We start from the raw sequence: 14624 nt of genomic DNA on the forward strand, positions 1-14624 counted from the left end.
TCGTGTATCCTCCAGAGCCGTTTTAATACGGGCTTGAGATTCCCGGGAGGAGACATAAACTCCCCAAAGCACCCCGTCTCACTCTGTTTCTTAGCAGTTCCACATCGTGTACATTCAAACGTGATTTTGAGCCTGATTCTTGTATAGTCATCTCAAGTGTATATTTGTTTTGATTTGGAGCATCCTTCTCACTCCATCCTCACCGTCTTGCCACATTGCAAACTGGCGGTCAATGCTTCCTGCACCTCAGGCGAGACGAGTCTAGGCTGTCGACGATAGTTGACACGACTTTGTATAATCCATCGCCTATTAACTTTCTTGGACTCAGCAGCAGTTCCTGCTGCTCCTTCTCGCAATATGGTATGAAACCTTCGACATCCTGTTACTGCACTTCAGGTTTTCTAACATCTTTTACAGGCTTCTGAGACCAATTACCAAAGTTTGCAGATGCTGCAAACTGGCGATAAATTCGCTTTTCTTCCAGCGAGGACATCTTTACCTCGTCCAGTTTCAGAGGCAACGGAAATATTGGATGATGATTTCGATGCCGAGTTCTTAGAGTATCACGATGAATCGCCACGGAGAAGCATTGGCTCCGTAAGTGTTTCTTTCACAGCAAAGATTTCCCAGTACCAAAGGACTGACTTGATCTACTCAAGCTTGCGACAGAGAGTATCTCGACTGCATCAACACCAGATGATCTCCCAACTCCCCACTCGACTGGCTTGACATCATTCCATTTCCATTTCGACGACCAGCCAGTTGAGGGACCGGTCGGACCGCACCTCTTCAGATCGTCCATGGACTCTTCAGACATTAAGTCTCTCGATGTAGACCTGTACCTTGCCAAAACACCAACCAGTGCAACAACTCCTTTGTATCAATCCGCATCGAAACTTGAGCCGGAAAGAAGAGACACTCCATTCCCCGATGCACAGACGCAGACACAGGGAACACAGATCACCTCCCTGAACCAGGCAGTTTCTGAGCTTGACGAGTCAGAAGTTAGGAGCTGGACTCCCCTAGACGTCGTCAGGTGGATGCAACAGGCGGGATTTGATGACAGCATTGTTGAAAAGTTCTTCATCAACGACATATCCGGGTCGATACTTCTCGAGCTCCAGTTTGAAGATCTGAAGGAGCTTGATATCCACTCTTTTGGCAAGCGGCATCATTTGATGAGCTCGATCCAGCACCTTCGAAACAGTGCCATGATGTCATCCGGTGGCTCTCAGCGTTCGCAGTCAAATCCACCCACGCGAGGCCCGACCCCTGTAGCACACGCTGCAGCGGTGACTTCAAGGACTAGCGATTGCAACTCGATTCCCACAACAACGGATGAAGAGAAAACAGACTCGTCAATGAAGCAACGCCAGCGGCGGCGCCGTCATCGTCGCCATGATGACGCTGAGGATATAGGTCCTGGAGATTCGATCTCCATCGTGGCGATAGAGCAGATACTACCGAAGCTCCACAATTGCTCTAAAGGCGAGGACTGCCGTAAGCGACAGAAACAGAAACGCAAACTTGCACGCCTGGCAAAGGACCTGCCTATTGAGTCGCTCAGCGGTTCAACCATCCTAACAGGTGACCCAGGAAATCCTGATACAGCCCCAAATCTTCTCAACGGCCCGAAGTCAGATGCAACACCCTCTATTGTTGCCTCGTCAGATATCCTGGGACCAGCTCAGCTCCCACAATTTAGGCTGTGCGAAGAGAAGCTCAACGAAGTCAAACCTCGTGATCCTCAGGAAAATGTCCGCCAATTTCTCAATTTTCAGCACCTCAGCAAGTTGCATCCTGTCAATGACCCAGCGACCCCGCCAAAAGAGGACTTCCCATCACCGGACACAGACTCTCCAAGTTCCATAAAGACGAGCGCCTCTTTAGCTGAAAACCTTCGTCACCTCCCCAAGCTGAGGATTCCTTCCGCAAATGAGCGGCCTGACAGTTCAACCTTGTCCGCCAACCCTTCCGCTCAGCGCACTGTTACGCCTTCAGTCTTGAGGAAAAGGCCTCCTTTTGCCCAGCCAAACGCCATTGTTGCTGGACCAGAGCAGCAGCAAAACCTCCCTCATGGGTCAGACATCATGTCTCCTTCTGATTTCTACCGACAAGATTCCCACTATCAGAACCCCTACTACCTGAACCCGTATGGCCAAAGCCCTTACCGTCATGACACCCCATTTTCAGAGATGGATGTTCCCGTAACTGCGGTACCTATCGGCCCAGTAGCACGCGAAGTTTCTCAATCTGTCCCTCCAAATATGCGGTTCGGTGCCAACCGCCATCATATGGCTGATCCCATCGCGCGTCCTGCCTCGACGAAGGCCGAAAAACACCGCAGACACCTCCCTTCAGTGAGCGTCCAAGCTTTCAATATTTTGGACCCTCTCGACGAAGTTGACACGTCCATCCCGATCGATACACCAGAGGATCTGGAAAGGACTCCTCGTGCTGCGAATTGCAAGCCCAGCCCGTTCAGCCCTGGTCACCGTCGCAACTCGAACGATATCACCCACAGCGGCTGGATGAAGAAGCGCAAGACCACGCGTCTTTTGCGCCACGAATGGGCGGATCACCATTTTATTCTTAGGGGTACCCAGCTTGCTATGTACGCCGACGAGCAAGCTTCTCAACGCAACTCCAAGGCGCTGGAATATATCGATGTTGATGACTACGCTGTTGCTTGCTCATCAGTGGCCTCCAGCTCCAAGTTGACAGCAGCATTCAAGAAGACAGTCTTGAAGCGTAAAGACACTGTCAATGATGAGGCGGCGTTCGCATTCTCCCTGATCCCGGCACCCGGCAATGGTAATGCTTCCATTGTGGATCGGAAAGCCATGTTCATGAACAGCGGCAAATCACACCACTTTGCCGTGAAGACGAGAGATGAACGCATTGACTGGATGCGAGAACTGATGCTTGCGAAGGCCCTTAAGCGGGGCAAAGACAGTGGAGAGGCTGTTAGGGTCAACGGCAATGTTGTCTAATGGTCTCCTGACTACAATTGCATATTGCCTGACCTCTCTTACATTTCTTTTGATGTATATTGAACGATAAGCTACATATATCCCACCAGATCGCCCTTGATGGGCCTTTCCTTTCCTTTTTTTTCTTCACTCACGATGGAACGATTTTCTCTTTTCTCGATGTACAAACATTACTTTGAAATGGGTGGATTTCTGGGCCTTCTTGTTCGATCTTCAGCCTACGCTTCCTCATCTTGGATTTAGCGCAGCTAGATGAGTTCTATACCCGGCACATTGATGCCAATGCATGTTTTGCCACTACGGCTTTCATATTTTCTATATTCTTCTTCGTACAGTACATCTATAGTGGCATTTTGACGATATATCGTACCGCGCGTCTTTTGTATGTATCCGTCAAGGTCTGCAGGACCTTATCCAACACCAAGGTTTAGCTATGTGCTATGTAACTATCCGTGAAAAGAGAACGATAGCACGTTCATTGTTTTCCCTTCATGACACTGTTGACCCAGATAGTATTTTATTGGCTGCAACTGTAAGATTCGAAACACCAACTTGAAGAGGTTGGGAATCTAGAACGCGCCAAATATGATTACCTGACGCATTGCCGAAGTAAGAAGCCACCAATGGCATACGCGCGGTTAAACTTGTGTTACCAAGAATAATTTAAGTTTTTTTGACCTAGCACAGGTCGACAGGCTGCATGCCATGTATCTTAAGCACACCGTTGTCGATCGACTGTTCAGAGCCCGTTGGTAGCTTTAACAAAATAGCGGTGATGGATTCGAGGATGTACCATTCGTGCTGACCAGCGCTGTCATCGACATTGGACAACTGTACATCCAGAGCGTGTTTCATGAAAAGCAAAGATGCATGCATGGCCGGCGCTTACAGTCGCCAGACATGGAGTGTCTTCGACCATGGTTTGTCAGTGAACGAGGCGGCAATTCCACGGCCATTATTGGCGAAGTTTAGACCAATGATCTCTCCTCTCCTCTGTTGGATATGTTGCCCCGGATTCTTTGACCAACCACACCAGCATTCTGGGTGATAGTTGCTCATGGCAATGTGTTGTTTCAGGGGTGTCCTTGTTTCATGAAAGGCAAATGGTCTCGACCGGTTCCCGTTGCAGCGGTACCTGGTTAGACCGAGCGAGTTGTCGGCGTTTAACAGGGCGATTATGGCCCAGGTTGGTGACAATCATGCGGAACAATACCAGCAAATGATGAATTTCTCGAGGCTGGCAATTCAGCGGGCGGAAAACGTGGCTGCAGCGCCGCCAAATTTGGTTCTCTTTAAGGGTCGGCCCCAGGGCCTCGGGTTATCTAAATCCCTGACAATAAGACCTTATTGTTCCTCTACTCTATTTTAATCCTGCCTGCTTCTCTCATTCTGCCTGATCTGAACGGATGCATGCGTCCTTCTCGTCCTGATCGTTCGCACGTGCAGCATGTCGGACGTCGCAGCCATCCGCGAGAGCCTCGCGCAGGCCATCCAGTCGACTCGCGTGGTCATACGCTGCCTTGGTGGTGGTAGAGACTCTCAGGAGATCGCGCAGACAGCTTTATTGCTACTCTGTGACATCTTGGATCTCCTATTTCGCGTCAAAGATCTCGTGAGCTGGGCAGAGGAGAAATGGGTCGTCGAGGCATCGCGGCTCAATGCTCTTCATGAGCTGCTCGTTTGGCTCGATGCGGCATTGAGGTCCATCGAACTATATTTTCAACCTGGTGGTGTTGGCATGCGGTACTTCAGGACACATCTCCTGGAGCAGACAGTTATTCCCAAGCTGGAGCAGTACAAAATCTTGTTGATACTTTCCATGCAGCCGGACTCGGAGTAAGTTGTCTAGGGTTTTTGCGACATATTACCTTTGCGGTCAGGGACTAATCTATGTTCTTGAAAAGTGAGAGGACTTCTCTAGATCGAGACATTCGAACCAGTCTCCAAAGACAATTCGACGTCGAACCTGGTGAGGAGAGTCGATTTCAGGCCATAATTCGTTTTTGCTAATCCGGTATAGCAAATGCCAAACGAACTTCATGCTACGAAGACGATATTCTTGGAGTTCCGGACCTACTCCCCTCGGAGGATTTCATCACGCTTGCGGATTTGTGCAACAGGAGGCAGCAAGGGACGTGTCAATGGTTTTTGAAAAGTGACAAGTATAGGCAATGGTTACTTGGTTCTTTCAGAACGCTATATTGCCTTGGCCCTGGTATGTTGCTTACCCACCTACTGTTTGGACATTTGGTTCCGGACTGACACTTGTGATAGCTGGGGCTGGCAAGACATTTCTTTCGTAAGTTTCAAGAACTAGATTAATATAAAATGGGACAATTTACTGACGAATGTATTGCAGATCCGTCATCATCGATTCCCTTCAAAGGACGTTTACATCTCCTGACGTCGCTGTTGTTTTTGTTTTCTGCGACAACGAGAGGGAGAAAGATCAGACGCCAATCACTATCCTTCAGAATATTCTCGCGCAGCTTGTCTATCGAAAGCGTACACTCTCTCATTCGACGTCGTCCCTCTATAATATAGAGTCATTTTCTAATGGAATGGCATCGTCCAAAGCATACCAAAATGCGATCCGTGCAGAGGTGAACAGATTCTCGAAAGTCTTTTTTGTTATTGATGGATTGGACAAAGTTTCCGAAAAGGACCGTCTTTTGAATCGTCTTGAGAAGCTCCCAAACCATACGCAACTTCTGTTAACCCTACGCGAGGCTAAGAATCTTGATAAAATCAATTATGTGAACGTCCGGGCTCCGGAGGAAGATATTGGCCGTTATGTCCTTTCACGCATCCACGAGGACTCTGGTCTTGCGCATCTCGTCGAGGAGGAGGAGGAATATACTGTGTCTGATCTGCCAGACGACATTCTCCACTCTGTAGTGGACAAATCCCATGGCTTGTATGTATTCATCCTTTTACTTTTCGTTGGGGCTGCTCATAGCTAACTGGTTTCTTAGGTTCTTGCTGGCGCAGCTACAGATGGACCTTCTGGCTAGATACGATAGCAGTCTTGCGCAAAGAGCCCTCCTACATTTACCAGAGAGCCTTGACGAGGCATATGGTGAGGCTATGAAACAGGTCGCTAACAACCATAATACGGATGCATATCGTTATATATATTGGGTCCTATACGCCTGTAGGCCCCTGACGGTTGCCGAGCTGAAAAGCGCTACCAGAACAGAGCCACAAAATGGAAGGGTCAGCCCTGATCCGATCTGGTTTGAACATACACTGCTGGCCGACACCGCTGGACTCTTGACCATCGACGCTATTACCGGAACGGTCCATCTTGTTCACAAGACGGCAAAAGAATACCTCACTCGCATAGCGGCCAGAGTATTCTTCCCTGATGCCCAAAAGGAAATAGCGGAGACCTGTCTTATTGCCATTTCTTCCGACGAGGTTGTCGATAATTGTTATCTAAATCGCGAAAGTACACCTCGCAAGTCTACTGGCGGTCTTTTGAATTATGCCGCTACCTACTGGGGCCATCACGCACGTCTTGCCGAAGCTGAGCAGACAATACAAGTGTTGACAAAGACGTTTCTCAACAAGCTCTCTTGGAGGAGGCCTCCTTTAAGGGAGGATTCCCCAATAGAATATGACATGCCGAGTGAGCTAGGCTTAGGAAAATATCCAGACGACTGGACCCCTCTTCATAGTCTTGCTTACTTTGGTATCTCGGGAAAGGCAAAGCGCGTCCTTGAACAAGGTGCGGACGTGAACGCTCAGGATAATTCTCAGGGCGTCACTCCTCTGCACTGCGCAGCCTATCGGGGAGATGAAGAGATGGTGGAATTCCTGCTCGACTGTGGTGCTGATATCAACGCGACGACCGAAAACGGTGACACCGCATTACATCTGGCAGCGGTGCAAGGCCATCGGAAAGCCATAAAATTACTCCTCTCCCGACAGGCGGATTGTGAGATCTCGAATAAACAAGGCGCACCAGCTCTCCACGTTGCCGTTGGCACAGCGCATGATGAAGCCACTGTTCCATTGCTGGTCAAGAACAAGGTCGATATCAACGCCCAGAACGTCTTAACTAAGAGCACAGCGCTCCATCTCGCTGTAGAATACAAACGTTCTCGGATCTTGTTGTTCCTGCTGGACAGGGGTGCGGATATGAACTTGCCCAACAAACAAGGTTGGACTCCGTTGCAACTAGCAGCGAAGACAGATAACTGCGAGGCTCTTACTTTGCTCCTTGACCGTGGTGCTCAAGTTGAGTCTCGCTCACAGTCTGGCCCAACTGCCTTACATATTGCAGCGAGTGCGAGGAATTGGATCGCGTTTGATCTCCTCCTTATGGGAGGCGCAGATATAAACGCGTGGAATATGAAAGGCGAATCTCTGTTACACCAACAGGCCAGGAAGTCCACCAATATTTCAATCGCTGCAAAGCTACTGGACCAGGGAGCCAACATTGAAGCCCGGACATCTCAAGGTTACACACCCCTCCAATGTGCAGCAATGACCGGAAACAAGGAGATGTTCATCTTCCTACTGGAACGCGGAGCGAAAATCGACATCCAAACACCTCGAGGCGAAACACTCCTCCACATCACACCCCCCTGCAACCAGGACTGCCTGGACATCCTCCACATTCTCCTCAACAGCGGACTGAACGTCAAAGCGACTTCCAGCCAAGGCTGGACGCCTCTCCACCAGACTGTTTTCACCGGCACAGGTGCGCCTGACGTCGCACTTGACAAGACCGCTGACTACATCGACCTTCTCCTCGCTCACGGAGCCGATATCAACGCTCCCTCCATGTGCGCCCTAGGCGAAACACCCCTCCATCTCGCCACGATGACCACAGTCCCTCGCCTATCTCTCGTCTCCATCCTCCTGACACGCGGCGCCTCCGTAAACGCTACAACAAACGATGGTAAGACGGCGCTGCACCTCGCTGCCGAACGTGGCCGTGAATCCATCTTCCGGATCCTGCTGGACGCGGGGGCAGACGCGTCCATCAGGACGTCTCCCACAATCGGGACGACCACTGACGACGAGGGATACGGTGGCAGCAGTGGCGATGGCGACACGCCGTTCGATCTGGCCCGGAAGAATCCTTTTGGAGCGCTGTGGTTCGACGACGATGGCAGTTTGCGGCCACCTGCCGTGAGAAGTCGGAGAGGGAGCACGGCGACGATCATCGAGGATATCAGCTCGGAATCCGAAACTGAGATTGGGGGGTCTACGCTTGTGGGAGAATGAGCATCGTCTAACTTGCAGTCCGCAATCTATGGCTGAAATCACTCGAATTTTTTCCCCCTTTCTTTGTTCATCTAATACCCCCTTCTTTTTTTCCTATATATATACCTACCATCGGTGTTTTGGCTTAATGGCGTCTTCACTTTTGGGATTCCTTTTTCTGGCAAAGTGTACGTGGTTATTGGGATTTTATTGCTGGCGATATGTATTAGCGACGGAGTCTCCCGGAACTTACTATGTACATACTTAACTGGATACCTAATCATTGGAACCAACCTTGTGCGGGACCGGTATCTGGAAGATGGTGAACAAACACAGTATCATACATACATACAAAAATCGACGAGAGGGGGGGAAAAGTGAAACGATTCAATTTTTGTGCGATGAAAAGGGAAAGAAAAGAACAGATGGGACTGGGACTAGGAATCATTTATAAAAATTAATTTCTCTCACCATTATGGCTGTGATTTATGATTTGTTATTGTCTGATTATCTGGCTGAACCATCGTTCCATCCAGCATGATTAGCTGCGTACGTAACTACCTACCTCCTATGTATGTACTTACTTGATCTGTTATCCTCGTAGACTTGAACCGCAAAAAGAACAAGGTGCGGAAATAGGTACTAATCGCAAGAGTGGGTAAGGTGACAATGTACAGCAGAAATCGAGTTAGGCTCAGGGACGGTGTAGTCTGATTAAATTTTGGTTTTGGCGCTTGTGTATGTAAGTATGTATAGTCCGGGCATATGGGGGACGGTAAAGAGCAAAAGGGCCAAAACCCATTCATTTAGGTTCAACTCTATACCTACTACCAGGTATAGTTTACTAGCCTACCCGACCATCTTGGGATTACCTAACACTGAAGTCCATGGGAAATCTCTTAGGCAAGTATGGGAATAAAGAAACAAGAAGGCTGGTTCCTTTTTTCTTTTCTATTTTCTTCGTATGGCTTTCGGTGACGAAAATAATTAATTAATCCCACGAACACTAATATTGCTTCACTAAGAATCTATCTAGAGATAGGCATAAAAAGCTACCCCATCATACAAATCACAATCGCCGCCCACCCATCACAGTACGCTGAACTCCGCACCACCTCCTCGATCGGCGCGGACATGGGCACCACCGCGCCATGCAGCACCGGTTTCGCGAGGATCGGGGTCCTCCGGCTGGGAAAGAGGTTCGGTAGTAGAGAATGCAGCACGGACCCGATCGTCTGCGGATGCATGCTGGGGCTGCTGATTCGTGCTGTGCTGCTGGAGGTCGTGGTCGAGGTTGTCGTTGGGATAGACGGGGGCAGTGGGGACTGGACGACTTTGATGGAGGGTGATTCGGAGGAGGAGGGCGGGAGGGGGAGGAAGATCCGGATGGGGACGTTCCGGAAGGGTTGGGAAGGAGGGGGAAGGAGGATGTTGGTGATGCGTTGGTAGGAGGGGAGGTCGTCTGGTTTTTTGTTAGCTGGTGTTCTCTGGTGACTGATATGCAGGCATGTTGTAACAATATGGGACAATATAAATGAAATGGCATATAAAAGACATAATTAAGATTAAAAGGAGGAAGAAAAGGAAATTGATGGCAGCTACTTACGTTCTTGCACGGCTTTCCAGAGACCGGACGAGTCCTCTTTCGACAGGCTCATTATCCCCTTGGCATTGCCATTCCGAAGAAAGTCCGCCTCTTTGACACTGTTGATAAAGGCATCGTGCATGACTATGCCATCCGGATCCAGACGGACAAGATCCTCATCTGGCCAGTCGCTGAAGTGCACTGTCAATCGCCATGGAATGGGTTCTCTGACCTCATCGTCATCGTCGTGCGGTTCGCCATCCTTCCGTGACACGGAAATCGAGTGAGAAGGATGATGATGTTCCCCTCCGCTAGACTTCGAAGCAGGGTCAGCACCCGAATAGATGTCGTACAGGAGGCCGACCGGGTAGTGCCATTTCAGAGGCACGCCTTCGAACGAGAACCACCCCTCGTGGGGCTGGGTATTGGGTTCAATAAGTGATGATGAGAAGAATGCGTGGATCCTGGGTAGCAAGAAGGGGAGATAAGAGACCCGCGGGTATGATATCTGAAGCAATGCGAATGAGAATCATAGCCTATACAGGGAATGGTGCAACAAAGGAAATGGAAAGAAAACGACAGGGTAGAATTACAATATACGGGTCCGCTTGGTCGTAAGTTCGACATTCTGAGGGGGCTAGGACGATCTCCAGCGGCAGCTTTCCCTCCCACACTCTTTGCTGGATGCTGCTGAGGGAAGGCGGTTGGTTGGCCATATTCCAGGTGGTCAGGGTCCAGCAGCCATTTATTCAGTTAACTGTGTCCACAGTCAGTAGGAGAGATTGCGAAGATCGGATGTAGTCATTTACAGATAAGCAGTGTTGGTTGGTGTTGGCCTGGTGGAGTGATGATGGTGTGCTCCTCGCCAGGTACATGTATTACCTACTACGGAATCAGAAGTTCTGCCGACAGTCACGTCTCCTTGCGGCCAAGTGTCATATTGAGACGTGGCCACTGACGATAGATGAATGCATCAAATGTGGCCAGCCACAGAGTACGGACGAAAAAGCAGTCCTTGGGACCGCAGGCCGGAGAGCAGAGATGTTTACGGAGCTGAGCATCTCATCGTCTTGGTGGTGGAGTAGAAGAGAGCCCTGGATGCCAAGACGGGATCACATGACTGCTGATGGCACGGACCGGGAGATCCTCGCCGAGACCGACCTCGATGCTCCTCCAACACATGTCATAATGTGGACCTCCATCTATCGCATTGGGGACTTGGAGAAGTGCCAGCAGACAGATGATATGGCCAATAAGACTTTTCCTTTTACGAATACTGTTCCAAAGCTGTTAAGAAAACAATGTTGCCTCTCGTCAATCTCCTCAAAGGGGACTTCATCACAGAACTAACGTCTTGCTGGACCTCTGACCAGCAAGCGGCCGTGCAGCCTTCGAAATCATTTCTTTGTTGTCTCATGTGCATAATATGCATGTTTCCCCTTGTCCTGTGCAATTTAGGCATATGCAAGCTTCCCAGGGTTCGAAACGCCAAGATGCTAGAACTTTATGACTGAATTGTGACCTCAGGACTTCGGTACCGACGGAACCCTTCTGTCCTGGCGAAACTAACCAGCTTGTCGGCGACGTTCAGCCCATTTCAACATTTTCAATGGCTCGAGCGGAATAAATAGTCCATTGAATCATTCACGACTTAGTTTCTTTCTATCATTTTGCTTAATTTCGGTCCGTCTTAAGTTCTAAGTAGGTACAAACCTACCTTAGTGCCTGAGGATGGCGGGAGATGACCAGGCATCCCTGCCCTATCATGAGCCGGACATCATCACACTTCTCGTCCAGGGATGTCTTATCCTGGTCCTCAACATTGTCAATTCTGTGCTTGACAAGTTTATATACTGCGGTTTGATTGGGCAGCTGTTTATCGGTATTGCCTGGGGTATGCCAGGCGGGAACTGGCTCACTCTAAACGCCCAGGAAATTATCCAGCAGCTTGGCTTTCTTGGGTTGATCCTGCTGGTCTACGAAGGTCTGCATATCCAGTAACCATATTTGGTGAAAAGCAAAAGAGAACAAGATATTGGACCGCTGACCCTGGCTTCAGGAGGCCTGTCAACTTCCTTTTCATCGTTAAAGGCAAATTTCCTGTTTTCGGCCATGGTGGCCACCACTGGAGTCTGTGTCCCTATTGGACTGTCATACATACTCATTCCCTTTGTGTCAGCAAATCCACTACAAGCGTTTGCTGCTGGTGCAGCTCTCTGCACGACCAGTCTAGGAACGACATTCACCCTTCTTAGCACCACTGGGCTCATCAGAACACGAGTTGGTGTGGTACTTACCGGTGCAGCAATCATGGACGACGTCGCAGGACTCGTCATGGTCCAGGTCATTGCGAATCTCGGCAATGCCACTACGGGAGCATTCAGCGCGACAACCGTTGTCAGGCCCATTTTCGTCTCCATTGGTTTTGCTTTGGGATTGCTGTTGTTTTGCCGATTCATCGCCAGACCGATACTAAACAAATTCCTCGCCTCGAACATACCAATTCCGCGTAAATTGAAGTCGTTCCACTTTGTTTTCCTAGTTCATACATGCATCCTTATTGGGCTCGTAACTGGTGCAGTGTACGCAGGCACATCAAATCTCTTCGCAGCCTACCTTGCAGGAGCCGTAATAGGCTGGTTCGATGAAGCATCGGGCATGGCTGCCACCAACTCGGAGAAGGAAGGCGTCTTCCAAAAGCCGCTAGAGGTCATCGAGATGCAGGTGCATCATGAGCACGAAGCCAGACATTCTCCCTCGTGGGAATGTCGTGATCATATATCAATGGATACTACCGAAACAGAACAGTCAGGAAGAAATGCTCCTCCAAGGCCGGTCAGCAAAGTAGGAGAATTCGCTCCTACCGGCGGCTTAGTATTCGAGAAGTTCTATCAAGAGCCGCTCAATAGGATATTGAAGCCTTTCTTCTTCGTGAGCTGTCGCGCTCCTTATTATTCGCCAGAAATGGTTGCTAACACGTGGCAGGCATCTATCGGATTCTCAATCCCCATTACAGAAATGTTTACAGGAGGCATTATTTGGCGCGGCATCGTATATTCCATCCTCATGGCGTTTGGCAAAGTGATCACCGGTTTCTGGCTTATTAGGATCCCCCTTAAGCCAGCGTTGGAGAAACTCATACCGGCGCCTTTAGCCGGGATCTCTCTATTCCCAGCTCGGCCGAAGAGAGCAGCGCAGGACGAAAAGGCAGATGCGACCCAGAACCCGAGCAACCAGGCCGAAGCAGAACAGAGCAACCAAGCGTCGCAGGACGATCGACAAAGCGATAGCAACGTAGTACCACATTTGGAACAGTCCCAAGGGCCAGCTACCGCAGCGGGAGCAGCAGCGTCAACGGAAAATGCCGAGGGCAACCGCCCTGAGTCAGATAGAATCACCATCTCCCCCTCAAGCGAATCAGCCAGCACCGCCATCCCACCGAAACCACGCTCTCTCTACCCCGCCTCAATCCTGGGGCTGGCAATGGTCGCGAGAGGCGAAATCGGGTACCTCATCGCTTCGGTGGCAGAGACGAACAATGTATTCACGCATAACTCCTCGGGATCTAAGAGGCCGAGCAACACAGAATTATATCTCGTCGTCGTGTGGGCTGTTAGCGTGTGTACGCTGATCGGACCGATGTCTGTCGGGACGCTCGTCAAGAGGGTGAAGAAGCTGCAGAGACAGCGGGAGAAGTCTGGCGGATCGGATCCGTTGGGGGTTTGGGGTGTTGAATAGGGCGTGCAGGGAAGTCGGGTCTCACTGATCTGTTTGGGATTCCGACAAAATATGACCAGAATATCCAACTACGGCACTAATCCCGTAAGCGACACAAGCGGGTTTAGTTGCTGGGTGAGGACGGCTCCTTCTGGGCGGGCTGTGACAGGGGTACAGTATACAACGATTTCCATGTTTATAGACTCGATATGCTTCACTTTAGGACATCTGTACAGAACCAAGGAATTGTTCCTATCATGTATGTACAGTGTACGCCACACGCCCTATGCATATTTGACAATGTCAGGCATGTACTATAGGACATCTGTCAGCCAGAAAACACCAGTATTACAAATAAATGTCATTGCCTCTTTTTGTAGTCCAGCGATATTTCAGCGCGCAATACTTTATTCTCCACAAAATCTTGCCTATATATTAAGTAGGTAGGGATGGAGATATTAAAATTCCATTTCTATGAAAACTACCACAGTTAGTCAGACCTTAGGTTAGGTTGTAGATTAGCCCAAAAAAAGATTTTGCCCTTTTGTATTTATAGTCCGTATATATGGTGGACTGTAACTACAAAGGCGAAAACTTATTCAAGTTATGTAGGTAATGGTGTGATATGTAACTTGCAAAAGTCTTTATCAATCTGTTTCACCGCAGGGTACAAAAACACATTTATCTAAACCATCAGGCTCAAATGAGATGAGATACAGATACAGTGTAAGCAGCAACTAAGCAGGTTAAGACAAAAAGTAGGTAGCAATATCCATTAACCAAGTAGAAAATTACCAATACATGTCCATATCTGTGTCAGCATTATCCCAGGGCAGGGATATAGATATAGATGCTTAATAGGTAGACATATATTCAAGCATCTGCATAAAGATCACAACAGACAAACAAACAAACAAACAGACAAAACCTGCACAAGCAATAAACGCAGAGAGAATTTGGCGGGTGTATGGTTCCTGGCGTCTAGAACCTTTCTTGGGGACCGATCTGCATGCTGTGTGCGTGTGTGTGTGTGTGTGTGTGTGTGTGTGTGTGTGTGTGTGTGTGTGCGTAGTGAGGTGTGTAGTCGCCGACCGCCGACCGCTAGTCGACTA

The 14624-nt window shown here is 49.3% G+C and overlaps 4 protein-coding genes across 4 annotated transcripts; 3 read left to right on the plus strand and 1 right to left on the minus strand.

Moving 5' to 3' along the window:
* Positions 1–357: 357 nt before the first annotated feature.
* VTN00DRAFT_3151 (uncharacterized protein) lies at positions 358–2993 on the plus strand (the record flags this gene model as incomplete). The annotated part of the gene is made up of 3 exons (XM_069429437.1): positions 358–360; positions 418–597; positions 660–2993. 3 exons carry the CDS (start codon positions 358–360, stop codon positions 2991–2993), a joined length of 2517 nt encoding a protein of 838 aa, XP_069283144.1.
* A 1447-nt stretch (positions 2994–4440) lies between these two features.
* VTN00DRAFT_3152 (uncharacterized protein) lies at positions 4441–8231 on the plus strand (the record flags this gene model as incomplete). Its single annotated transcript, XM_069429438.1, has 6 exons — positions 4441–4829; positions 4898–4962; positions 5014–5208; positions 5268–5292; positions 5353–5910; positions 5969–8231. The coding sequence occupies 6 exons, from the start codon at positions 4441–4443 to the stop codon at positions 8229–8231; spliced, it is 3495 nt and encodes a 1164-aa protein (XP_069283145.1).
* A 1031-nt stretch (positions 8232–9262) lies between these two features.
* On the minus strand, positions 9263–10511 carry VTN00DRAFT_3153 (uncharacterized protein; the record flags this gene model as incomplete). Its single annotated transcript, XM_069429439.1, has 3 exons — positions 9263–9672; positions 9817–10303; positions 10389–10511. The coding sequence occupies 3 exons, from the start codon at positions 10509–10511 to the stop codon at positions 9263–9265; spliced, it is 1020 nt and encodes a 339-aa protein (XP_069283146.1).
* A 1015-nt stretch (positions 10512–11526) lies between these two features.
* VTN00DRAFT_3154 (uncharacterized protein) lies at positions 11527–13533 on the plus strand (the record flags this gene model as incomplete). The annotated part of the gene is made up of 3 exons (XM_069429440.1): positions 11527–11779; positions 11855–12726; positions 12781–13533. The coding sequence occupies 3 exons, from the start codon at positions 11527–11529 to the stop codon at positions 13531–13533; spliced, it is 1878 nt and encodes a 625-aa protein (XP_069283147.1).
* Positions 13534–14624: the final 1091 nt, after the last annotated feature.

This window comes from Thermoascus crustaceus (genome assembly GCF_041956765.1).
Source record: "Thermoascus crustaceus strain CBS 181.67 unplaced genomic scaffold VTN00scaffold_12, whole genome shotgun sequence".
NCBI lineage: Eukaryota > Fungi > Ascomycota > Eurotiomycetes > Eurotiales > Thermoascaceae > Thermoascus > Thermoascus crustaceus.